Source organism: Miscanthus floridulus, chromosome 18, assembly GCF_019320115.1.
Source record: "Miscanthus floridulus cultivar M001 chromosome 18, ASM1932011v1, whole genome shotgun sequence".
In the NCBI taxonomy this organism is placed as follows: Eukaryota; Viridiplantae; Streptophyta; class Magnoliopsida; order Poales; family Poaceae; genus Miscanthus; species Miscanthus floridulus.
This window is the reverse complement of record NC_089597.1, coordinates 52,399,027-52,425,414: the sequence shown is the minus strand read 5'-3', so window position 1 is coordinate 52,425,414 and position 26,388 is coordinate 52,399,027. Positions and strand designations below refer to the sequence as shown.

The 26,388-nt window shown below is 46.1% G+C and overlaps 4 protein-coding genes and 1 pseudogene across 9 annotated transcripts in view; 4 read left to right on the top strand and 1 right to left on the bottom strand.

Annotated features, from left to right (window-relative positions):
* LOC136519508 (very-long-chain 3-oxoacyl-CoA reductase 1-like) overlaps positions 1-6,053 on the top strand; it is a 50,281-nt gene extending 44,228 nt beyond the window's left edge. For 2 of the 4 annotated variants that reach the window (XM_066512899.1, XM_066512896.1), the window contains 9 exons: positions 3,080-3,166; positions 3,248-3,515; positions 3,604-3,810; positions 3,921-4,013; positions 4,394-4,495; positions 4,593-4,994; positions 5,071-5,178; positions 5,274-5,459; positions 5,797-6,053. In XM_066512899.1, the coding sequence (XP_066368996.1) occupies positions 3,080-3,166; positions 3,248-3,280 (120 nt within the window). In that variant the 3' untranslated portion in view covers positions 3,281-3,515; positions 3,604-3,810; positions 3,921-4,013; ... (3 more) ...; positions 5,274-5,459; positions 5,797-6,053. Of the gene's footprint in view, positions 1-1,725; positions 1,906-3,079; positions 3,167-3,247; positions 3,516-3,587; positions 3,811-3,920; positions 4,014-4,393; positions 4,496-4,592; positions 4,995-5,070; positions 5,179-5,273; positions 5,460-5,796 lie in introns of those variants that run through there. The other 2 variants (XM_066512897.1, XM_066512898.1) reach the window with 2 other exon arrangements.
* LOC136519506 (very-long-chain 3-oxoacyl-CoA reductase 1-like) overlaps positions 1-8,505 on the top strand; it is a 78,914-nt pseudogene extending 70,409 nt beyond the window's left edge.
* Positions 1-14,188, bottom strand: part of LOC136523844 (2-methylpropanoate--CoA ligase CCL4-like) — a 96,373-nt gene extending 82,185 nt beyond the window's left edge. Inside the window, exons 1-2 of the mRNA XM_066517386.1 lie at positions 14,156-14,188; positions 12,718-13,286 (exon numbers count right to left, since the gene is read on the bottom strand). Coding sequence (XP_066373483.1) covers positions 12,718-13,286; positions 14,156-14,188 — 602 coding nt within the window. The remainder of the gene's footprint in view (positions 1-12,717; positions 13,287-14,155) is intronic.
* LOC136519505 (very-long-chain 3-oxoacyl-CoA reductase 1-like) overlaps positions 1-26,388 on the top strand; it is an 85,362-nt gene that overhangs the window by 45,839 nt on the left and 13,135 nt on the right. The gene's annotated exons all lie outside the window — the stretch shown is intronic.
* LOC136523843 (uncharacterized) lies at positions 14,454-15,602 on the top strand. The gene is made up of 5 exons (XM_066517385.1): positions 14,454-14,544; positions 14,645-14,794; positions 14,898-14,966; positions 15,336-15,503; positions 15,598-15,602. The coding sequence occupies exons 1-5, from the start codon at positions 14,454-14,456 to the stop codon at positions 15,600-15,602; spliced, it is 483 nt and encodes a 160-aa protein (XP_066373482.1).

Below are 26,388 nucleotides of genomic sequence, written 5' to 3'. Positions count from 1 at the left end.
CCTGTGTACAACAAACCACTCAGGGACAGTCTCAGATACCCCGCACTCTCTAGCCAACTGCTGCACTAGCCTAATCTTTTCATTGTTGGCATTCTCCTTCTGTTGCTTCACACTCAAATGTTGCTTGAACATGTCATTCCTCTCAGCTTGAATCTTAGCATTGTCGCTCATGTACTTGTTCATGGCCCTAAGTGTTGGGCTCTTCTTGTGAGAACTAGAGCCAGTGGTGCTTGTGCTGCTTGCTCTCTTATGGCTACTGATGTTAACTAGAGTATGTACTTGTTCAAGGTCGTCAGTTGCATCCTCCTCTTCCTCATCCATAGTTCCAGCTACAAATGTGGTTGAGCCATCAACAACTACACCATGGAACATTTGGTCCATTTGATCCAAGTATTGTGGCCACTCCCACCTGCATTTCTTCCATTCTGAGTGGCACTGCAGAACATGTGCTTACCATAGTGAGTATGTGATCAACTAACTTGTGGTCAGACAGGAAACAAGCAGTTTTGCAAGTACCTTAGTGTTGTCATTCCACCATTGATCTGTTGCATCAACCGTGCCATCCTCTCTACAGCCTAAGACAATGTCATTCTGCAGTCTTCTTATGAATTGCCATAGTCCCTTCAGTTGCCTAATCCTGTTAGCGATCTGCTTCTGATCATGCACCAAATTGGTTGCAGCATTATACCTAAGTATAATCTCCCTGTACCCTCTCTTTGACATGTTTCCTTTGATGCAGTTACCCTTGTCAATTTGGTCAACCCACAAATTACACAATATTTTGTTATGTGGTTCTGACCAATTTGCCTTGTCAGTTCTAGCCTAAACCATGGATAAACATAATACGCATATACATTACGAACATGGCAAAATCCAACACCAAGCATATTTTGCAAGGTTTCAGAATGTACCGGGTCATAAGCATTCGGAAATATCTCTTCGATGTCGGTGTCTTCAGCAGCATCTTCGGGGTTGATGTTGAAGTTGTCTACTGCAATAGCACTCGTCGCGGCTCCTTGACGTCCACCGCAGCTCCTCAAACCAGAAGGCATGGCGGAGGTAGATCCATGCATGCCATGGACGCCGACGTTCACAGGAGGCAAGGGAGGGCCATGGCCACCACCGGAGGATGACGACACGGCATGACCGGCCATGGTGCCTCCTCCACCACCACTGCGAGCCGCGCGTAAGCCGAGGGTTTGACTGCCACTATGGACACGAATGGGAGGGGGACCCATGCTGCCGCCGATGCCTCCATCTTATGTGCCAGAGCGAAAGAGGCCCTCATAGCCTGCCATTTCGGTCCACCCTTCGCCATGGGAGTTGAAGTCGAGTGCCGCCATGCCCGTCCGGGGATCATTGAGGCCGGCCGCTCGATCCCAGAAACGGATATGCCGCGTCGGAGAACATGTCGAAGCCACCGGCGGGGGAATACGGATCTTAATGAGTTGAACAACTTTGATGTTTATCAAATTTTCATTTGAGATCATTTGGTGTCTCAAAATTATTTTAGTAGTTTTGATTTTAATTTTTTAAAATTTAAATTTTTTCCCCATTTTTAAAGGTTCAATTTTACAATTTTAAACTGTTGTAGTTGTTTTAGTTATTGTATATGTAAATATATCTATAAAAAATAATTATAAAATTTTGTACTGTATTATTTATTATTTACATGTGAATAATTCATTTTGATTTAGAAATTTGAAAAAAAAATCAACTGTGTAGGGACGCTCGCTCCAATCTCACCGTCCCCACGTGCAGCGTTCGGCAATCCTACGCCCGTGCGTCGCTCGTCTTGCACTCCTTTCGCCCCCACACCCACACCTACCTCCGCCTCTGTGCCCGCCGCCCACGCCACTGGCGTGCGCGCTAGCCACGGCCACGCCCTAAACGGCCCGAGCGCTCAGATCCGGCCACCGCCCCTCCGCTCCCACTCTCTCTCCCCTCCTCCGCCGTCGCCACCTCCCCTCTTCCTCCTCTGCTGCCACCGCGCCTCCCCCTCCCCACAACCACGACGGCACCACGGAGGCCAGATGTGGCGAGGCAGGCATGCAGAGGAGGCTCCTCCCCTTGTCGGAGTTGGACCAGTGCCGGATGGCAAGGGGAAGCAGCCAAAGGTGATTTCGCCGCAACTTCAGCCGCCCCCACTCACCAACCCTAACCAGACGAGCAAGGCGGCCGCCGCGTCCACGAAGGTCCGGAGCTTCTGCGTCGAGGAGGAGGATCGTCGGATCCTATCAGTCGATCCTGGAGCCGCACTAGTGCCTCTCTGCTTCCGCGCGCAAGGGTGGTCACTCTTCCCTTGACGAGATCTCAAGCCGATCCAAGCCAGTCAACCGCTAGACAAAGATGAACTCGACGAATGGTTCAGGTAACCACCCAGTCCATGCAATTTGATCAATCCGCACCATCTCCAGCCCATCTGAATGTGACCACTGATGTATTGATTACGGAATTCCCCTGCCACTAATCCCTAAGTTTGCATTCAGTGGCTTCCGCATAGGCAAAGGCTCACGTTAGTTTTATCTGCAACTGTGTTGACTTTATTTTTTTACATAACAATGATTAATGTTTTATGTCCATTGAATTTGGGGCCTTATACAAGTCTAGTAATGCCTGAATGTTCTAAACCTGCAAATCTGTGATAGAGGTAGAGCTTACCAGTAGGCTGTTCTATAGGAGAGCACAGCTAGAAGATGAACTCCACTCATTCTGCAAGGTATGTTGCTTTGCTGCAAACAGTAACTGTACTTTTGAAATGTAGATTGTAACAGTAAATAGATAACTAAGATCTGTTATGGGTAGGTGACCGTTCCCACATCTTTTACTGATCACTTGTATAGACTTTCTGCATGGCTTGAGTTAAGAATATTCTTTTTCATGTGAACACATTCTCGAGACGTATAGCATCTGTTTTTTTACTGATCACTTATATGGACTTTCTGTTATGTGTAGGTAACTGTTCTCACCTGTTCTTTGTATTTCTTTTTGTTTAGCTGAGTGAGCACTAGTTCTCAAGTCAAAAATAAAACTACACACATAATTTGAGTTATGTGTCCTACCTTTTCTTTGCTTGCAGGTTTCAACAGTTCAGAGCAGCATGGGAGGTCCTTCCATTACCAATTTCCAGCGGCAGCTTTCAGCTTCAGTTGTTGAACAAAAGCAGGTGGGTAGCAACACATCAGCAGCTTGGTTGTTATCTCAGGTAACCAGTAACAGTAGGTAAGCATTAGTTCACTTTTAACAGGGAGTCATGATCATGTTTGTGATGGTGTACTAAGAGGAAGCCAAGAGGTAACTTGAAAGGATGGACAGCAACAAACAAGAGAACCAGGGAGGCGTCTCAGAAGCTTAGCATCCAGTTCTCTAGGCTTGGAGGACCTGTAGGTTCAAACAAACGAATATTTGTTGATGAAATAACACTGTTCACGAGGAAAAGAGCACCTCTCATCGGAGTAAGAACATGGAGAGATATCCATGTGGATGTCAAAATTGCAATAGCAAACGATGTGCTGGTAAGCTTCTGTTATCCATGTGGATGTCAAAATTTCAATACCAAATTATTGTTTAAGAAGTAATTTATTTAGGCTTTACCTTGAGCAGGCTAAGTGGGACCTTGAGGATAACGAGGCGAACAGAATCAAGATATGGACGGTGGCTAATGACCGTTACAAAGGATGGCGATCTACATTTAGTGCTACCTACAAGGCGTACACCACCTATGAAGAGAGAATGAGACATAGGCCAGAAGAATTAGACATTGTTGAGTGGCACTATCTGGTGTCGTATTTTGGCACCGAAGAATTCCAGGTTTGTTCCCAATTTTTAAAAAAACTTGCCAATTCCACTTCTGACGTCAAGGTTTATGTTTTGCGCACTGCTGATTTTATAAAAATCAAATCATTGCTGGTTCTGTGCAGAGGATTAGCAATAAGAATTCTCAGAATCGGCACAATCGATAGATACACCATGTTATAGGATCAAAGGGTTTTTCTCAATTGAGCTATGAGAAGGTAAAAAATTATGTCACAAGGTTTTCCTTCAGGCATTTTTTTTATGGTTTGTGCTTGTGCCCCCGAATGACAATGACATGATATTGTTATAACCTATATAGTCTTTGTATTTGATAGAGATATTTAGCCCACTGCCCACTACAAAAAAAATATATTTTGCATCCTTGTATACAGAAAGCTGAAAAGTACTAAAACTAATGTGTGCCAACAAAAAGAAGAACTTGGATTCCTGTACTTTTTCAATAGCAATAAATATTTCTGTTATCTTCTATTTTTAAATTCGTGGTGGATATCTTCCTGATCTTTACAGTTTATAAAAGCTTCTACATTTCACTAGATTATGAAATATGGCTAATTTTTTTACATTCTTGCCTAATTAGAGGGACCAACTAACTGGTGAAGAGCCAAATGATATGGAGCTTTTTATGATGACCCACCAACAAAATGGACAATGGACAAGCGAGGAATCTAGGGAAGTCTATGTGAGTATTAAACAGTTTTTACAACCCTTATTAAGTGATGCAACTGTCCTCGCTTAGAATTAAAGTTTTAATTAACTAAATGTCTTTGCTTTGTTAGGACAATGCAACCAGGAAGATTATGGAGCTGGAGTCAAGGCCTGACGCAAATGTCGTCTCAGACTTGGAGCAGAACCAGATTTTCCAATCAACCTACAAGGAAACGAGAAAAATCAAATCAAACAAGATGCATGCTAATGGTTACCTTGCAAGGTACCCAACTAGAAAGGAGCTACTATCGGAGGACTACCAGCGCAAACTGCAACAGGAGGAAGCCCTCATTGAATCGTTTGGACGGCTGCAAGATAGACTAGAAGCTCAAGAAGTTGAAAGGGAAGCCGAGAGGCAAGAACATAGGCGTCAGCTTGAACAGATGAACAAGGAAAGGGAGGCTGATAGAGAAGCACTTAGGCAAGCTATGTTAATGTTGCAAGCAGCCCAATAGCAAGCTTCAGTACAAAAGGTAATATTAACAACATCTATGTTCTCATAGTTTATTGAACTGAAAATCATGATCTTGAACCCAATTCGAAATGCAGGCTAGCACAATTGTGGAGCCAACTGAAAATGTTGCTGCTGCTGCAACAATTGAGGGGACACAAAATGTAACAACTACAATGGGAGAACACATGATGCATAGTCAGCAGGTAGTTTGATGATAATTGAAGAATGTTTAATTGTAACATGCATGTCATATTCTTGTCAAGGGGTGTAATTTTTACCACCAACCATTTATTTTCAGGTTACCCAAGAAACCAGCCAGCCAGAACAACAACCCCCTTCTTCCGCAGCTGAAGAACGTCTCACTAGAGGGCGCATGACTAGAAGTAATTTGGCAGCGAATTCGGGTGCTGTTTATACTACAGCAAAGCAACTGAAGGAAACTGCGGCTAGGAAAAGATCTGCATTGTCCAAAAAAAATACACAGGTACTATGTGAAACCTTTTATCTCTCTTTGCATTAAAAAGGAACATATAGTCCTTTTGGAGAAGTACATAGCTATTCTTTTGTTCTGCTCCTAAATATGGTCCAGGCTTAGTTTCCTCTTGCTGATTAGAAATATATATGGATGTGTTTGTGCTCATAAAATGTCTTGGGAGGCAGCTGCATGTATGTTTATATTTGCTTTACGCTTCAAAGTTCGTGGTTGATAGTACTGCAGCTCATAGAACTCTAGTACTGCAGCTCGTGTTTTGCTTCAGTGTTCAATTAGCTTTGCCACCACTAGTCTCAGTTTAACTAATGCATGTCAATGATTTTTTCAGGAGGAATCTTGAGTTTGAGAAGGAGCATGCGAATGGTGGGACGATGGCCAACATACATATCAAGGGAACCTTCGCTGCTACAGTAGACATTAGTCTTTTGATTCGAATGAGTTCAAACAGTTGTCTGTGCTTAACACATTATTATGTGTTAAGCTATCTACTTGTGTTCTCATTTAGTTTGACACTCGGTGTGTTTTGTTAAAGATTTTGTATGAACAAATTATATTTCGTTTTAATGGATGTCGATGCTTCCTTCATTATGTATTTGTCGTTTTGCGATTATTAATTTAAGCTACCAAACAAAGTGTCGCAACATGAATTATTAATATATTAATCTGGCGTTGCAATATATGATGGCACATATAACAACCACATTTAGTCGTGGCAATAGGTACGATAATCGTGGCAATAGAGAAACTATCTCTTGCAACTACAAAAAGATGACGGTGGCAATAGAGGAATCTACCTATAGCAACCAGATAGTTAGTAACGTGGCAATAGATGACCTGTCTGTAGCAACCAACCTAAGTAACATGGCAATAGCCTATGCCATCTATAGCAACCATTCAGAAACGTGGCAATATACGACCTCTCTGTAGCAACCAACCTGAAGAGATGTTGCAATAACCTAAGCCACCTATAGCAACCATTTAGGCGACGTGGCAATAGAGAACCTCTATTGCAATGCTTTCTCTGCGTAGCAACAACCACGATTGCAACACCTGTGTTGCGTTGCGCTTGCATTGTGTTGCTACACGACCAGCGTGTCGCAATACGTATCGCTAGCAACGCCTAGTTCGTTGCAATTGATACTATTACCACACCCATAGTGGTTGCAATTGCTTTTGTTACAACACTCACCAGGTGTTGCAAAAGCGTCAAAAGTGTTGCAATAGAGGGGCTGTGTGTCGCAACTAAAATGTAACCCATTGCATTATGCTATTGCTACCCTTACAAGTGCAACGACATTTAACCAAAAAAAATTGGTAGCAAAATTACTATGGCTACCATTTTTGGGTCTTTTGCTACACTTTTTTGGCGTTGCAGTAGACCGAAAATCTTGTAGTGGCCGCTCGATCCCAGAAACGGATATGCCGCGTCGGAGAACATGTCGAAGCCACCGGCGGGGGAATACGGATCAGGTTGCGACAGAAAGTCCCTAGTGCGGTCACCGTTGCCGTAGCCGTTGTTGTTGTAGCCGTCCATCTGCGCCGCGCGGATCTAGATCTGGACGGGGGGAGTAGGAGCTAGAGCTGGGTGCCAGGGAGGAGGAGCTAGATTTGGATGCCGGGGAGGAGGAGCTAGATCTGGGCGGCGGCGGAGGGCGGAGCTAGGGTTGGTGCGGAGGGAGAGAGGACGAGAGCGGCGGGCGGTGCTAGGGTTCGCGCGGAGGGAGAGAGCGAGAGCGACGGGGGCAGTGGAATGGATAGGGTACCGAGTGCGGGGTGGGTGGGTGTGGGGTAGTGGGCGTCCGGCTCGCGCCCCCAGGCGTTTTAGCCCAGTTTTGGGCCTCTTCGGTGGTAAATGGCAAAACTTTAGCCCTCCCCCTTTCGCTCTATTTGCCCAAAAGATGGGCTAAAAGTTTTGCTCCACCTGTTTAGATCTATTTACTCCTGAAGTACATGTGTTTTAATTGCTAGCTTGTACAACTCACCTCCTCGCATGGCTTCAATTTACTGAAATGAAAGGATTTCGGTCAGTGCGCCAGAGGCATTATTGATGACTTCAATAATGTGCTGTGGACAAAATCACAATTTTTGTGTCCCACAGAAAAACACAAATAGTAGAGCTATTTGATTGTATTTACTCCTCCCAAAATAAATGTTTATAGCATTCAAATTTTGTCAAAAATACTTGATCTTCTCACTTCTCAATGCATCTTTCTCTTTTCCCATTGCATCTCTATCTCTACTTCTTGAAATATATTTTGGTCTTTAAGCTTGAGCGTTGGTTCCCATGAGGGATTTAAAACATCATTTACTTTGGGACGAAGGAAGTATACTAATTTCCACATGCTGGTGAGCAACCCTTTAAGTGATCATTGGTACTCCATGATCTATCATATTTCCTATAGATGTTACCCCCCTTCACCCTTAAATATAAGGCCTGCACATATTTTAAAGTTAAGACTTTATTGTCTATAATAAACAATTGTGTAATCACATACAACCGGCTATGTAAGATTTGTATTATGTACTATATAAAACCGGCTAATCAACTTTATACAGAAGAGTATTAATATTTATGGTCCCAATCAAATACAAATGATAATATATTTTATGGTGTATACAATGAACGTAGATGATTTAAATTAGAATAACTCTATAAGTTAATTTATTTCGACAAACACTACTGATGACGGATGCTGCAGGCCCCGGTGTTCGTGGACACCAAGATGGCGTCGAGCGTCGCCAAGGCCAAGCACTTCTCGCCATTTGTGCCAACGTCCGACGCGTACGCGCACGCGGCCGTGCGCTGGAACGGGCACAGCGCGCTCTGCGTACCCAACGCCGGGCACCGGGTCCAGCGGTGCCTCGCTGCCGTCGTGCCAGACTGCATTCACGACTGGCTCCGCCTCCGTGAGCACCTCCGGCAGCGGGCACTCTTCCAGCGGCTCAGGTCGGCACGGGCTGCACCGAGCACCCCGACGATTGGGACGACTTTTCGGGAGAAGAGTTAGCAATGTGCATGGCCAGTGGCCAGTGGCCACTGTCCTCTGTAAACTGCATCCTACTAGCGTTGGGCTATGTGGTTGGAACGTGTAATCTTTATTGGCTTTGTATTCGCTTTCCCATATGATATTATTGTAGCGTGTTTGGTGGATCGCGATATGATATATGCATGTCATTCTAACAGCCAGTTTGATAAGGTTATTAGCTCCATTCCATGACGACCTATCTTTTTTTTTCAAGGAAAAAAATTTCGGGCACTTGGGCTTTTATCTAACTTTCAGTTAGATTTGAAGGCAGAAAGGGATCCTTGGAAGAGCATGGAGCCAACAGATATCAAACTGGGGATATGCATTGCTCAGTGCGAACACATGGTGCATATGTGCTTATGCGTGTGAATGATGAACGATTGCCAAGAGATGACCAAGCTTTGATTTAGTGTTGAGATTAGTAACCAAGGCTTGAGTAGTGATGTGTGTGCAACATGTCTCTTGTCTTGTGATGTGCAGGTGTTGAACGTTGAGATGGTTGACGACAATGGAGATGGTCAAGCGAGTTGACGATGGACTCGGAGCAGTGAAGGTCGAGCAGAGGCATGGACTAAGGGACTGAGGGCCAGAGAATGGACCGCGTGGATGGCTAGCACTTGGCGACATCGGCAAGTAAGTGTACATGCGATGGAGCATAGATAGTGTTGAAGGATGTCAAGATGGAGTATTTATTTAGTTAAAGTTAAGATCTATTAACTCTTCAAAATACGACATCTGACCGCTCCTGGAGCCACTTCACCATGCAACCAACCAAACGGCAACACAGCCAATAGCTCCACCAAAAAAGGTCTCGCCCGTCGACTGGAGCTAAAACACCAAGGAGGAGCTGAAAAGTTTGAGCTTCAACCAGCTCCATCTCGCTCTCGTGGACCCTGCCTTACTCACACTCCGGAGGAGCCGAGGAACCACCCACAACTCTGGCTTCCTCGTGCGCTGGACCTAGCGACAACATAATTTGCACTCCGCCACAGCGCCATATGGTGAGGGTCCAACGCCGGTGGAGGAGTCTAGTGCCGATGGAGGAGGGCCGGTGCCGGTGTGGTTGCGCAGGGATTGGGGATAGCGAGAGAGATCTATGAGAGAGATGCTGGCGTGAGAGATCCATGAGAGAGATGTGGAGAGATGAGAGATATACGGGAATAAAAGGGTGAACCCAATGACAGTTGGGTTCATGTATGAAGTGGACCCAATAAAAAACTGCTCCACTAAATAAGCAGAACTATTTTAGTTAAAATTGTAGCTCTACCAAATGAGCCACTCTGTGAGGGAGGGAGTATGCTGTCGCCAACCAAGAAAATAGACCAAGCAGGACACATGCCCATGCCAAGGATGACAGCAATCGGCAACCACTACTCCCTCTGTCCCCTTGTAAGTGCCTTTCTCACACATCGAGAGTCAAACCTACACACCACTTATCAAATATAAGTCGCTCTGACTTTTTTTGGTACATCTATTTGCTAACATTTATAGTATATACTCCTTTTGTTCCAAATTATAAGTCGCTTTTACTTTTATGGTATATTCATTTTGTTGTCCATCCAGATATAATAATATGTTTACATATATAGCAAAATGGATGAACCAAAAAAATTAAAATGATTTATAATTTGAAACGGAGGGAGTAATAAGTATCATTAGATTGTCCATTGAAAATATTTTTGTAATACACTTATTTGGAGATACAAATGTTACTGATATTTTCTATAAATCTAAAATGTAGGTGATCCTTGAGAAGGGAGGGAGGGAGTACACCTTATTGCTTACTCACAAAAAAAAGAGTACACCATATTGCTATTTGCTAGGCACGTACTTCTGGATCTTGCCGGTGGAGGTCTTGGGCAGCTCAGCTCGGAAGACAACCATTCGGGGCACCATGTACTACGGCATGTGCTCCCGGCACCACGCAGTGATGTCGGCCGCGGTCACCGTGCCCACCGCATCGTCCTTGAGGCTGACGAACGCGCACAGTGTCTCACCTCGTAACCCGTCTGGTCGTGCCACCACGGCTGCCTCGTTCACTGCCGGATGACTATAAAGCTTTGACTCGACCTCCACGCTGCTGATGTTCTCGCCAGCGTTGATGATCACGTCCTTGGAACGGTCTCGGATCTCCAGGTAACCGTCCGGATGCATCACGCCGATGTCCCCTGTGTAGAACCACCCGTCCTCACGTATTGCTGCCTTTGTCGCCTCGTCGTCATTGAGATAGCCGAGCATGACGCAGCCGCCGCGGAACATGATCTCTCCCATCGTGGAGCCGTCACGGGGCACACTGCTACTGGTTTCCCTATCGATGATGTCGACTTTGCCCGTGCTTGATGTGCGCACGCCCTACCTCGCCTTCAGTTGTGCACGCTCCGACGCTGGGAAGCTGTCCCACTCACCCTTCCAAGTGTAGGACACCGGCAGGGCCACGGTCTTGGTTAGCGCGTACGCATGGCTGATATCGAAGCCAATGGCCTTTGTGCGTTGTATCACTGCTGTCGGCGGTGGCACGCCGGCCGTGCGGATGCGCACCTTTCCTGGGAGCGGCCGTCGCACGCCCTCGGGCGCGTTGGCCAGCATGTTAAGCACCGAAAGGATTTTGATGCTCAAGAGAAGCTGAATTAGGCTAATTCTAAAATTCTTTGCAATAATTAAGCCCTACACTTAGCCCACTTCACCACTTACGCCTGGAATGTGATTCTAATGATCTACCGCACAAAAGTTTAGCACCATAAGTTCCAATCCTACTCTAGCATGGCAATTCTTAGAATGTAAAGACAAGAATTGAATTGCTCAAAAGTAAATGCTCAAAGTAAAAAGAGGAGAAGGAACGCGGCGATATTTTGCCGAGGTATCGGAGAGTCGCCACTCCCCACTAGTCCTCGTTGGGGCACCCGCGCAAGGGTGTAGCTCCCCCTTGATCCGCGCAAGGATCAAGTGCTCTCTACGGGTTGATTCTTCGACACTCCATCGCGGTGAATCACCCACAACCGCTCACAACTTGAGTTGGGTCATCCACAAGCTCCGCCGGATGATCATCAAACTCCCAATCACCACCAAGCCGTCTAGGTGATGGTGATCACCAAGAGTAACAAGCACGAACTCTCACTTGACCACAACAAGCCTAATGAGAAGGGTGGATGCACACTTGCTACTCTCCTTGCACTAATGACGCCTTAATCTTGGATTCTCAAATCTCAATCACCTCACTAGGCTCTTGCTCTCCAAAGCACTCTCAAGGGTGTTTCTCAGCTGATCAAATGGGTAAGAGACCTCCCTTGGATGAATAGAGGAAGTATTTATACCCCCTCATTCAAAACGAACCGTTAGGAGATTGCGTCAGCGTTCTGCGGGGTGATCGGACGCTCTGGTCAGTTATCCCCGCCATAGAGCCGTTAAGTTGTGACCGGACTCTGACCTGCGTCCGGTCAGCACTGACCGGACGTGTCCGGTCACAAAAACTGCTCTCTGGACCCTTACTGATGTTGACCGGACGCTGGCACCCAGAGTCCGGTCACTTTGTTGTTCAGCGTCTGGTCAGCAACCGAAACCTGACTAGCGTCCAATTAGCACTGACCGGACGTGTCCGATCATGATTCTCCCTCTCTAGAACCTTACTGGAGTTGACCGGACTCTGGCACCCAGCGTCCGGTCACTTTTCACTCAGCGTCCGGTCGCAACCAAACGACTTCTACTTGATCAAATGAACTGACCGGACTCTACTGTCAGCGTCCGGTCACAACCGGTTCAGCGTCCGGTCAGCATTTGACCCTCCATTCACTTTCAACTCGAAATCATATGTGAATGAAGTTTGCTCCAATTGATCTCAGGGCTACTTCTGAGCTACCTAGTGCTAGATTTGACAAGTGTGCACCACACCTAACCTACTAGACTCACCTAGGTCAAGCTACTAGTTCATACCTCCTTTAATAGTACGGCCAAAAGGGAAAAAAGTTCTAAACTACTCTAAGTGTCTCTTCAACACCAAACGACACGTAGAACTAGTCCATCCTTAACCTTGTCATCCATCCTTTGAAAACCAAAACGATTTTCATTGTAGAGGCATGACAACCATGATTGCCCAATCAATTGCCATTACCATGACCTAACTTAATTGCCTCTGCAAAACACACGTTAGTCATAGTAATCATGTATTGTCATTAATCACCGAAACCCAACTAGGGGCCTAGATGCTTTCAAGCACGACGGGCGCGCTACAGAGGTGGGTGACCCCATGGCTCGCCATGGCGGCGTACACGGTGGCAGCGTTGACGCGGCGGAGGCAGACGTTGGTGGCATCTACCACAGCCATCCCCCACGGGAAACTCCAGTCGTTGGCGTGGAACATCGGGAGCGTCCATAGGTACGTCGGCCTCGGCAGAACCGCCCATTCAATGAGCGAGTCAAGTGTGAACAAGAAGGTCCTACGGTGGCAGTGCACGACGCCCTTGGGCTGCGACGTCGTGCCGGAGGTGTAATTCAGAACAATCCTGTCCCACTCGTACGTTAACGTGTCCGCAGGGGCACCTGGGAACTCCTCGTGAGGATCCTCGACGGGGATCACGCACGGGATCGGGTGCCCCGACGGGAGTAGCCGGAGCGCGTCTCTGATGAGCATTAGAGACGCCGGGTCAACAAAGATGAGCTTGGAGCCGGAATGGCGAAGCAGGACGGCGACTGTGCGCGTGTCTAGGCGGGTGTTGATGTTGTTGAGCATGGCGCCACTCATGGGCACGCCAAAGTGCATCTCGTACATGGCCGGGACGTTCGGCAACAGCAAGGACACCTATATATGCAGTCCGATTCAAGGCCTTGTTAATTCCATGTTCCATCGAAGCAAAAACTTGCATAAACAATACATCTATTCATGGCCAGCTCTGCCTACAACATTCAATTTGCGGTCAGATCCCCTCGAACTTCCCAAAACTTGGATGGAGAGTCTTGGCACCTCCACGATGCAAAGTTTTCGTTTGGCTACTCCTACAAAATAGGCTCTGGACAATGACTTGCCTCCAACTACGCGGCTGAAAAAACTACTTCTGCGCGCTATGTGAAAGGAGCCTAGAGAAAGTCACACATCTATTCATTGAATGTCCCTTCTTGCGAAAAGTTTGGGATCTTGTAGCAACCTGGAGCAACGGTCAAAACTTATTCCCATCCCATTGGACGACTGAGAATGATATGGAAGGTTGGTTCTACCACATGACGGGTCAAGGTACGAAGATGGCACACACGTTGACAGTTCTGACCCTATGGTGTATACGGAAACAAAGAAACGCAATGATCTTCAGAGACTTTAGAGTAACAGCACAAGCGCTTTTTTCTCATAAATTAAGGATATATGCTCCACCTGGTCCTTCGCGGGGGGAAGGTCCTCTATCCTTTCATGGAGTATACAAAAAAGCTAAAATGTCTTATAATTTAGAATGATTGGAGTATACTCCCTCCGTACTCGAATTAGCTGACGTTTGGGACAGGATTACGGTAACCAAGAAGTCATTAAGTAGGGGTTAGTTTTCCTGCTTTGCCCCTATTAAATAGCACTGCGGTTGTTTCCTTGACAACAGCCTGGTGTAGCCCGAGTGGTGTGATCTCCGCGGCCCGAGGCAAGTGGTCTACGGTTCGATTCCTGCAGTCACTCTTTTTTTTTATTGCCAAGCCATTTTGCATGGCACTGTTCCATTGCATGGCGCTTGCTAGCGGTCGATTTTGGCCGTGCGTTCAGCGGGTTTGGCCGTGCGCGCCCTCGTTTTGGCCATGCGCGCTAAAGCTTTCAATTTGGCGCTTTTTTTTTCGTTGCTGGCATCGTGCGTCTGTTCATATACCCCTTCCTATTTAACCAGGCAGCTACTAGTACTCCATTGCTTTCCCTGCCTTGCTTCCCTACCTTGCTTGCTGCTACTATGCCGCCATGGACTAGCTGTTCTCCTTCCACGTCTGTCTGCAGAAGAGGATGGCTGATTACTTCTCTGGCTTCGATCTCAACATTCGTGTAGAAGATGAAGAGAACGGCAACCTGCCGTGGGATCTCAACGACGACAACGGTAACCATCTATTATTAGTTCCATTTTGCTTTGTTGTTGCTTTGTGCACGATGGCAACCTGCCGTGGGATCTCAACGACAGCAACGGTTTCATGTCACAGAGCTTGAAGATGACGACGGCAACACTGAGTTTCATCTCGCAGAGCATGAAGATGACGACGGCAACACTGAGTTTCATCTCGCAGAGCATGAAGATGATGACGGTGACGCTTTTTTTGATCTCAACGAGCCTCCGTTGGAGCATGGCAACGGTATGTTCTTTTCTTTTTGGACATGAATTGTTTCCGGTGGAGCCTCCGTTGGAGCATGGCAACGTTATGTCCATTCTTAGCATTTTCTTTTACTTTTGGACAGGAATTGACTTGAACTTGCCACTAGATGAATTTGGAGCTGTAGATTTTGATTATTTACATAACCCCGCTGGTAAGCATGGCTATATTTTATTATTTTCCCTATATTTAGATTATGCCGTGACTACTTATTACTATTACAATGCTTCTTTCCCCCCCCCCTATATTTAGATTATGCCGTGACTACTTATTACTATTAGAATGCTTGTTTTTTTCCCCTATATTTAGATCATGCCGTGATAACTTATTACTCTTGGAATGCTTGTTTTTCCCCCCTATATTTAGATCATGCAGTGATAACTTATTACTATTAGAATGCTTGTTTTCCCCCTATATTTAGATCGTGCAGTGATAATATATTACTATTAGAATGCTTGTTTTCCCCCCCTATATTTAGATCATGCCGTGACTATTAAAATGCTTGTTTTTTTCCTATTGCTAGAACAAGTAAACCAACCGAAGCATGACTATTCTGATCATACAAGACAACAAGTGTACCAAGCACTATTGATGAGAAGCAAGAATGGGAAACTAGGCAAGCACGATACAAGAATTGTTGGTGATCAATTTGGAGTACATATTCGAACAGTTCAGCGCATATGGAAGCAAGGTAAAAACCAACTTCGTCAAAACATTCCGGTCAAGGTTCCTAATCTAAAGAAAGGTAGATGTGGCCGTAAAGCAATCCCTCTTGATTTGGAAAGGTTGAGGGCCATTCCTCTCCAACAAAGAATGACCATACAAGATTTGTCTAGTAGACTTGGTATTAGCAAACCTAGGATTCAAAGGTATTTGAAAAAGGGTTTGCTTAGGCGCCACTCTAGTAGCATTAAACCTTATCTCACTGATGCTAACAAGAAGACTAGGTTGAAGTGGTGCATTGACATGATTGACCAAGGTTTGCTTGATGATCCAAAGTTCAAGGATTTGTTTGACTTTGTGTTTATTGATGAGAAGTGGTTCTATCTCCATCAAAAATCGGAGAGGTACTACTTGCTACCCGAGGAAGATGAACCACATCGCACTTGCAAAAACAAGAACTACATCCCTAGGATCATGTTCTTGTGTGTAGTTGCTCGGCCAAGATTTAGAGATGGAGAATGTGTGTTTCATGGCAAAATAGGTTGCTTTCCACTAGTCACTTTTGAACAAGCTATTAGACGAAGTCACAATCGTCTACGTGGAGAGCAAGTAATCAAACCAATTCAATCAATCACAAGGGAGGTGATAAGAGATTTCATGATAAATAGAGTGTTGCCTGCAATTAGAGCCAAGTGGCCAAGAGAAGATGTTCACAAGCCAATTTTCATACAACAAGACAATGCTCCTTCTCATTTAAAAGTGGATGATCCTCAATTTTGTGAGATTGCTAAGCAAGATGGGTTTTACCATCCATTTGAAGTTTGCAGGCATCTGGGATGTAGATCTCACAGTCGAACTTGTCCAGGTAGTCGAACCATTTTGCTGTCCTATCATAGTCTTCATGTAAGAGCCCACAACGGGCACACCGGCGAGCTTCGCGGCGAGCTCGGTAGCATTCCTCTCCGAAGACGCCGCCGGCATGGAACGTGCTGCAGCGAGGACACGGAGGCTCGACGGAGTCCGGCACCATCTCGACGGAGGCCGCGACCTCCTTGACGGAGTCCGCGAACACCTCCTCCGAGCCCGTGATCACCTCCTCGATGGAGTCCAGCACCTCTTCGACGTCCGCGAACGTCTCATCCGAGTCCGCGAACACCGACGCCGAGCCCGCGAACAGCTCTTCCGAGGCGAGCTCCTTGGAAACCGGCACGAGCTCGTCGGAGACAGCCACATCCGCCGAGCCCAGAGCCGCCGACGAGGCCGCGACATCCTGCGACGAGCGTGCATACGATCTACCGACGAGCGCGTGGCCAGCGGCGAGCGTGCGTGCAGGCGACCGAGCCATCCGTGGCGGCGAGGAACGGCACCAAACCCTAAACCCTAGACTGTGGCGGTCGGCGAGGAGCAGCGAGCGTGCAGACGGAGCCGAAGGAGGCGAGGGAGAGGCGAGCATGCAGAGGGAAGACGAATGAGGTGAAGGTAATCGTGGGAGCTGCGCATGCCGTGATGAATGCATGCGGGCAAGTGAGTAACGAGGAGCCGCGCATGCCGTGATGAATGCGTTGCCGGATTAGACGCGAGGGGGCGCTTGACCAAGGCCATTCACGTCAAATGAACGTCCCGCGACACCAGAACGACAGCAAATTTGAAAACGACCACCGAGCGTAGAACGACAGGAAATTCGAGTACGGAGGGAGTATGTCGTAGCTACAATACAAAGTTATGTGCGATATGACCATCAGCATGCAAATTAAAGGCCATAAAATTGCTCTGGGTTGGTTCTTTGAACCATTAGTTTCAAATTGCATAACTCTTTGTACTGAAAAACTGTACTATGCAAATATGTTATTTCAGGTGAACAAAACGATAAAAGTTTTTAAAGCAAGTTTATCATGCATCTACATATTAGGTTTTCAATGTTACGAGAAAAAATCATGTCACCGACTTATCACATTGGCCCTGTTTGGATACTCTAGCACAGCTAGAGGTTAGAGTTAGTTTCTAGCTCAGGACTAGCCCTGAACTAACTCTAGCCTAAGAGATGTTTGGATACAAGGGTTAAAATGATAATAAATGTGCTTTCTAAATCATTGGTGCGGGTGAAAGTAGAGAGAAAACAGTGGACCCCATCTCAAATAGCCCCAACTAGCCCAAATAATCACCTCTTTGGGGGGATAGTTTTTTAGGGTGGGCTAGTTGCAAATAACCCACTCTAACCCTCCTGTTTGGCTACTTTAGGGTTAGTTGAGCTCCAACTAGCCCAAACTAGCTCTAACCTATGGATCCAAACAGGGCCATTATTAATCACGCAGAAAAGCTAAATCTAATAAGATCAAGAATGGAAATTATATCCATGCGATGTATGTTAGGTCTAGCTAATAGATACCTTGCCTAATATTTTTCTTATCTTTCCTATTTCTCAAGAGAGAGAAAATAAGTATATATATTTTTTTTCTATTACCTCATATAAATATATGATAATGGTCATCTAGATCGACGATCTGCAGTCATTTCAGTGTACATAGCTAGCAAAACAGGTTAATAATTGGCTTTTAAATATTTGCATATTTTCTTATAAAATTTGATCCAGAAAAGTTAGACTTCAGATGGAACTAAAACAACTTATGATTTGGACCCCATAAAGTGTATCTAGGTGTAAGTTTTAATAAAGGTGGTGCAATGAGGGTGTTGGAACCTCCCATAGCGACTGATTTTGTTAGCACAATTTATAGATACAATCAGGCCAATATATTTATAGGGTAGATGGTTGAAAAAAATGAAATATTGAAATTCAGTGGTCGGATAGATTCTTCCAGGTTTTAACATAAGAAAGTCCTAGCATTCAGGGTGTTTTTTTAACGAATCAATCAGCTTGATTTCTTGTATAATTTTCAGATGAAAAAAAATACAAGACCAAACATATTTTTAAGAAAAAATGATTTCAATGTCTTGCAGCTGATATAGAGTTTTTGCGTTAGATACTTGGAACCTTAATTTCTTTTATAAAGAAATAAATAATGTTTGAAACTTACCACCTGAAACTTTGAACCTTCAAGTACTACTAGTGTAAATAAGGAAGAAAGCAAAGTTAAATAATTTCAGGTTTTAAATGAATTATTTCTGGATGAAGTCAATGCAAGACTTACCTAAATTGTGACGGGGACGATAGAGAAAACCACGAGGCGGCACTACTTAGCATGTCGGGCAACGTTATCCATGGCTCACTACTGATGTCGGGCAACGTGTACCGGTGCCTTGTCTCTCAGTACCAACGGCGGTCTCGTGGATCTGCGTGCGGTCTCAAGTTTACAGTACTCCTTCCGTACTAAAAAATGAATTATTTTGAACAGCGACACGATCTCCAAAGCATAACTTTGACTACTTATTTTTATAAATATATTTATAAAAAGTGATATATGTAAATTTTTGTAAAAATATTTTTTAAGACAAATCTATACATATGGGTGCCGTTCGGCTGGTCACAAAAGCTGACTTGTTCACCTTTTTTTTCAGCCGGAACAATGTTTTTCTCTCACAACGACCCCGTTCGGCTAGCTGAAACTGGCTGAAAAACATTATTTTTACTGAATTGTTGTAAGAGAAAAACACTATTCTCGCTACTGAGCGCCATATCCGTAGCTTGTCGGGCACTACTTAGCATGTCGGGCAACGTTATCCGTAGCTCACTACTGATCTCGCCACTTGAGCGCGATATGGACGGCCGGTGCCTTCTCTCTCAGTACCAACGGCGGTCTCGTGGATCTGCGTGCGGTCTCGAGGTTGGAGTGTAGGCAGCACGGCGTGATTAATGGCGTTCTCACAGTTAACAACAACCAGCATTGATAGGTCCTGTTTGGTTCCGACCTCCTAAAATTTTAGTTTCTAAAAGTTTTAGGTAGCCTTCTAAAACCTTCTAAAAAAGAGTGTTTGGTTGCACCTCCTAAAACTGACTAAAAGCAGTAAATGTTGTTGAACAAAGACACTTTTACCCTTCTTTAGAAGAGAGAGAGGGAGGGGGCAATAAATGAGGGGTAGTGGGGGTCCAGGAAGGACTTTAGGAGGTTTTAGGAGGGAGTGGAGCTCCTAAAGAAAAACCAGCCTCCTAAAACTTTTAGGAGGTTTTAGGAGGGAGTGTTTGGTTCTTTAGACATATTCTATCCAGATTTTAGCTCCTAAAACTTTTAGGAAGGATAACCAAACAGGACCATAGTATGTAATAAAGCAGCTGACAGGGATAACGAATTACCGCTGTTGATTTCAAAGCAACGACAGCTTATCACTTCTAGTAGTTTTGATACAAGCTGTAGTAATAATGTTACTGGCAACAATGATAATAAACCACATTTGTAGTAGCCTTCTCTCATAGTAAGTACTTTCTCTGTCTATAAAAGAATATAACTAGTTTGATCAAGTTTATAGTACTCCCATACTAAAAAATGAAGTCGTTTTGGACAGCGACACAGTCTCCAAAGTATAACTTTGACTACTTATTTTTATAAATATATTTATCAAAAAAGTAATATATGTAAATTTTTGTGAAAGTAGTTTTCAAGACAAATCTATACATATGGTTTTCACATTTCCAAACTCAACAACTTAAAAGTTATTCAAGATTTATATTCTCAATGTTTAACCCAAGCCTTATCTCAAATGACTTCATTTTTTACATAGAGGGAGTAAATAGTATTAGCATTATTTGTGTCTCCAAATAAATTTATTAATTATAAAAATATATTCTATAACTAATCTAAATGATACTTGTTTTGTATCATGAATGTTAATATTTTTTATACGAATTTAGTTAAAATTTAAACCGTTTAAGTTCTTGAAAAAGAGAATTGTATTTTTTTTCTTGGACGGAGGGAGTACTATAGGCTAAAAGCTTGCCTTAATTTCAAAATGAAAAAAAAAATGCTTCTTAATTACAAACAAATCTTTGAACGAGGAGCCACCGGCTGGTCACTACTACGAGTAGCAAAGTAATTGCACATTGGCCGTCCTTTGTTTACTTGCGTTCAGTTCAACCGCCATCAGGTCGAGAAAAAATAATTAAATATTTAACGGAATTGTGAGGCGAAACTGATGGTTGGGAGGTACGCGTTTCTTGCCTTCGTTTTTAGCGATTTCGAGTGAAGCATAGTAACATCGTGATCGTGACTACAGAACAGCACTTGTGCGCACACAACAGACACGATGCGATGACAAGGACAACATCTTTTCAGGGCATATGTTTTCCATGACTGTATGGTATACTGTGCCAGCCTAATTCATCTTCCAAGTGCAGGGTGCAGGTGCTTCACATGGTAGCATAGTTCAGTTACCAAGTTCATCTTTTATCGAGTATATACGTGTCAACGTGTGCAGTTCAAGCTACTCCTGCCAATCCAAAACAAAAAAAATAGTTGTCAGAAGACTATAAAAACGATTTAGGGCATGTTTGGTCGGCCTCCTCTCGTGCCACTTCTTCGCCGGAGCCAGAGCCAGAGCACCGGAGCTGAAACCCTTGGCTCCACCTCCGTATGCCAAAAAGGGCTCTGGCTCCTTTGTCTGTAGCACAGAAACAATCCTCCTCCTGTGGCAGTTTAGTGCCGCTTTGGTACCAGAGCCGGAGGGCAGCCAAACACGTCCTTAGATTAGTGAATGCTGAATCGTCTTATATTATTATGTACTCAGAGGTCAATGTATATTTGTGTTTCCTCATTCTCCATGAGGTTCAGAAAACTCGTAAGTAACACGGCTTAACAATGACAGAGAACATGAGCGTATGGGCACAAGTACCTTGGGGCAAGGTGACTATAGTTGCATTAGTCCATTAGTGCAGCGACGGAGCCAACGGTGCTGCTAGGGGGGGGCTCTAGCCTCCCCTACCGATCTTGGGCATGTGGAGCCTCCTTAAGTTCTTTTTTAAAATTTTATACATATATATATTAGGTAGGAGGGTCTAAGATTAAGAAAAGATAAAAAAAACCTCTATTTTTTTGTTCAGCCTTTCCTAAATTTTTTTCTGGCTTCGTCACTGCATTAGTGCTATATACACACACATGCTTAGCACACCAGGGCATTGAATATATTTATTCAACACACCAACCAACCATGTGTCACTCAGTAACTGTAAATAAAATCTTACATTAGAATCACTGCAGTACTAAATAGGAGCCAACTCGTGAGAATCAAAATAATCGCTGCAGTACTAAATGAAGGCGCTTTCTGCCCCAATGCTGTTGTCGGGGTTGGGGCTGATGATGATGGAGTAGTCCCTGAACATCCCGGCGGAGGGGCACCGCATTCACCGGCGTGGTGCTCGACGTTGCAGATGACGGTGCCTTCGAAGGTCCTGCGACGTGGTGGGATGTTGCCGATGGAGAGCGTGGTGCGGCGGCCGCAGTAGACGAACTGGCCCGTGTACATGCCCGGATGTTGCCGATGGAGAGCTTGGCGCGGCAGCCGCAGTAGACGAACTGGCACATGTACATGCCCGGACGTTGTCGATGGAGAGCTCGGCGCGGCGGCCGCAGTAGTACTTGTAGTAAAGCTTAGCAGAGAATGTAATTGAATAAGTTTGGGGCAGCCCCCGAGTGAACAATCCTTTGGTTTTTAGGAGTACACTAGTCTTTTGCGTGATGAAATCATTTTGTAAGTGGTTAATTTATGCAGAAATGATCAATTTTTCATCTTTTGTTACGGCAAACAGCTTTTCAGTTTTCTCTTCTGGTAGAAGAGGTTTCGGTGCCCTCCAACCCTTCCCGTGGCCCAAGTTGTAAGAAACTAGGAGTGCGGGTGAATTAATTCTGATCATGCTGGTGAGCAAGGAGGTTGTAGCCACTGAGGCGTGGGTCTCCCGTAGTCCTACCAATTGTACTCGGAATTTGTTCCCAAAATCTTAGTCCTTAGGACTTGTTTACAAGATCGGAAAACTTAGATAAAGTTTTCAAAGATAATACAAGAAGTGTTTGCAAGATAAATGTACTTGTACTTATATCAGCCCCCGAGTGAGGTTCGGCCCCTCACAATTTGCAGGGGTCGGATGTCACTAAAGATCGGGGTTTTGTAAAGACAAAGACTGATAAGAAGAAACATGTGTTTATTTAAGGGTAAAAACGACGTAGCTGCTCAATGTTCCAGGCGTTGGTGAAGACCTCGCCGTTGATGGTTTTAAACCTAAAGGCGCCTGGGCAAAGTACTTCCGTGATGACGTAGGGCCCCTCCTAGGGCGGGGACAGTTTCTGGCGGTCCTTGTTGCTCTGCACAAGGCGGAGGACGAGGTCCCCGACGTTGAAGGCTCGACCCCGCACCCGTCGGCTGTGGTACCGTCGCAACGCCTGCTGGTACTTAGCTAAATGGAGGAGGGCGATGTCGCGGGCTTCATCTAGCTGGTCCATGGCATCTTGGTGAGATGCCTCGGCCCCCTGTTCGTCATACGCTCTGATTCTTGGTGCTCCATAGTTAAGGTCCATTGGGAGAACAGCCTCGGAACTGTAGACCATGAAGAAGGGTGTGTAGCCGGTGGCACGGCTAGGAGTTGTCCTTAGGCTCCAGAGCACGGCCGGAAGCTCAGCGAGCCAGCACGAGCCGAACTTGTTCAACCGGTTGAAAATTCTGGGCTTAAGGCCTTGGAGGAGCATGCCGTTTGCGCGCTCGACCTGCCCGTTCGTTCGGGGGTGCGCGACGGCTGCCCAATCGATCCGGATGTGTTGTTCATCGCAGAATTGAATGAATTTCCTGCCGGTGAACTACATGCCGTTGTCTGTGATGATGGAGTTCGGTACTCCGAAGCGATGGATGATGTCGAGGAAGAATAGCACAGCTTGTTCAAAGTTGATCATGGAGATTGGTCGAGCTTCAATCCATTTTGTAAACTTGTCTATGGTGACAAGCAGGTGGGTGAAGCCCCCGGGCACCTTTTTGAATGGTCCAACCAGGTCGAGCCCCCAGACCGTGAAGGGCCACGTGATGGGGATCATCTGGAGCGCCTGGGCTAGAAGGTGAATCTGTTGGGCGTAGTACTGACACCCTTCACAGGTGCTGATGGGTACAGGCCCGATCTTCTGAGAGGTAGCCGGTAAGTTCGATTTGTGGAGATCTCGACGTTGGCGATCCGGCTTCAAATCAGACACGATTCGAACCCTGCAACCATTACACCACCGCTCCGTTGGTTATCAACCAAGCACAACTTGATTGACCTCGCCAAGAAGGCTTTTCCTGCAAGCGAATCGAAGAGCACAAGCAAGAAGGTAAAACACGCAATCTGAAATTGCAAATATGAATGACGCGAATATCAATAGAGGGTTCAAGAACTCGGTTCCAAAGGACTAATCGACACAGTGGAGGAGATCAAGAACGGGGGCCCTGGATCACTGTAAAAGGATTTGTCACCACTGTTATAATGAACGATTCAGTTTCTCGATGGAAAACTAAACTCTAAACAAAACCCAATTGTGTAGCAGCGGCGGCGGCTGTGTTTATAGTCTAAGACTCAACCTAGGGTTGGGGACGGCTAGGGGTTGGGCGCCCACAACTTGGGCTTAAGGCCCGACACGATACATGGCCAAGTTGGCCCAAACAGGTGACGCAGCACCTTGTCGTGGTCACACAGAATGATCCACGGACCTTCTGGAGCTGGGACCAGATCCAAAACGACGGCGTCGTCGTCCCCTTTCCAATGCATCCAAGAACGGCCCGTTTCGACGTCGTATGAGGAAGTTATGACCGAAATAGTGACGACGTGTCTGCTGAATCCGAGGGTGACGTGGCAGCTGAGTTGGGAACGAATTGCAACTTGGGGAAGACCATGGCGTCGGTGTGTCTAGCATGGCGATGTCCTCATCAGGTGCGTACAATTTGCTCGGCGTCGGCTACTGCGGTGGGCCAATAGAAGCCCTATCAGAATGCGTTCCCAACCAAGGTCCTTGGTGCGACATGGTGACCGCAGACCCCACCGTGGATATCGCCTAGCAGAAGTTTTCCCAGTTTGCCAGGGATACAGAGCTGTAGGATCCTCGTATGGCTTCGTTTGTAGAGTTCGCCTTCTACAAGAACGAAGGACTTGGAGCGACATGCGAGCCATCGGGCTTCCGTCTTGTCTACTGGTAGTATGTTGTAGAGGAGGTAGTCGAGGTAAAGCGTTCTCCAGTCGTCGGGAGGGTCGGACTCTGCTGCTGGGTCCTCTTCAAGCTCCATGACCTCGGGGTCAGGCAGAGCAGTTGACGGATCGTCCCTTGGGGTCAGACTAGATGGGCCATCATTGGCCTGTTCTGACCCCTCGTAATGTACCAAAGGTTTGTGTTGATCATTGGCGAAGATGCCTGCCGGGACTGGCTCTCGGCCGGATGCTGCTTTCGTGAGCGTGTTGGCTGCTTCGTTGAGGCGCCTTGGGATGTGATTGAGTTCGAGGCCATCGGACTTCTTGGTAGTATGCCTCCATCTTAGCATCGTGGCAGCCTGACTCCTTCATGACCTGGTTAATGACCAGCTAGGAGTCGCCCCTGACGTCGAGGCGTCGGATGCCCAGCTCGATGGCGATTCGTAGGCCATTGATGAGCGCTTCGTATTCTGTGATATTGTTTGATGAGGGGAAATGGAGCCAAACCATGTACCTCATGTGGACCCCGAGGGGAGATACGAAGACTAGTCCCACGCCAGCGCCCTTCTTCATCAGCGATCCATCGAAGTACATCGTCCAGTACTCTTGATTGACGACTGCTGGTGGCATCTGGACCTTGGTCCACTCCGCGATGAAGTCAGCCAGCACCTAGGATTTGATCACTGTTCAGGGGGCATCAGTAATGCCCTGATCCATCAGCTCGAGCGCCCACTTTGTGGTTCTTCCTATAGCGTCCTGGCTACGGATGACCTCGCCGAGGGGGAAAGACATCATGACTGTCACAGGGTGTGACTCGAAGTAGTGGCGTAGCTTTCTTTTGGTGATGAGGATGGTGTAAAGGAGTTTCTGGATTTGGGAGTAGCGGGTTTTGGAGTCGGATAACAACTCGCTGATGAAATATACAGGGCGCTGCACCTTGAAGGCGTGCCCCTCTTCTTCCAGCTCTACCACTAAGGCGGCGCTAACCACTTGCGTGGTGGCCGCTATGTACAAGAGGAGGGATTCTCCGTTGCTTGGAGGGACCAGGACCAGGGGTTTAGTTAGAAATTGTTTAACCATGTCAAGCGCTTCCTGGGCCTCGGCTATCCACTCAAATCGGTCGGACTTCTTTAGGAGTCCATAAAGGGGGAGTCCCCGTTCGCTGAGGCACGAAATAAATCGTCTGAGGGCGGCAAGACACCCCGTGATCCACTGAACCCCCTTTATGTTTTGGAGCGGGCCCATCCTTGTGATGGCTGTGATCTTCTTCGGGTTGGCTTTGATACCGCGCTTGGAGACAATGAAGTCGAGCAGCATGCCCCTCGGGACCCCAAAAACACATTTTTTGGGATTGAGTTTGATGCCGTTTGCCCAGAGTTTCGCAAAGGTTTGTTCGAGGTCAGTGACAAGGTGGTTAGCCCGTTTAGACTTAACTACGATGTCGTTGACGTAGGCCTCAACGGTCCACCCGATGAGGTCCCCGAAGCAGTTGAGCATACAACGCTGGTAAGTTGCCCCTACGTTCTTTAGACCGAATGGCATTGAAATGTAGCAGAACGATCCGAAGGGGGTGATAAAAGACGTTGCGAGCTGGTCGGACTCCTTCATCACGATCTGGTGGTAGCCGGAGTATGTGTCAAGGAAGCAGAGGGTTTCGCACCCCGAGGTGGAATCGACTATTTGGTCTATTCGTGGCAAAGGAAACGGATCCTTTGGACATGCCTTGTTGAGGCCTGTGTAATCGACGCACATTCTCCATTTCTCGCTCTTTTTTCGCATAAGAACAGGATTTGCTAACCACTCTGGGTGGTGTACTTCCCTGATGAACCCAGTA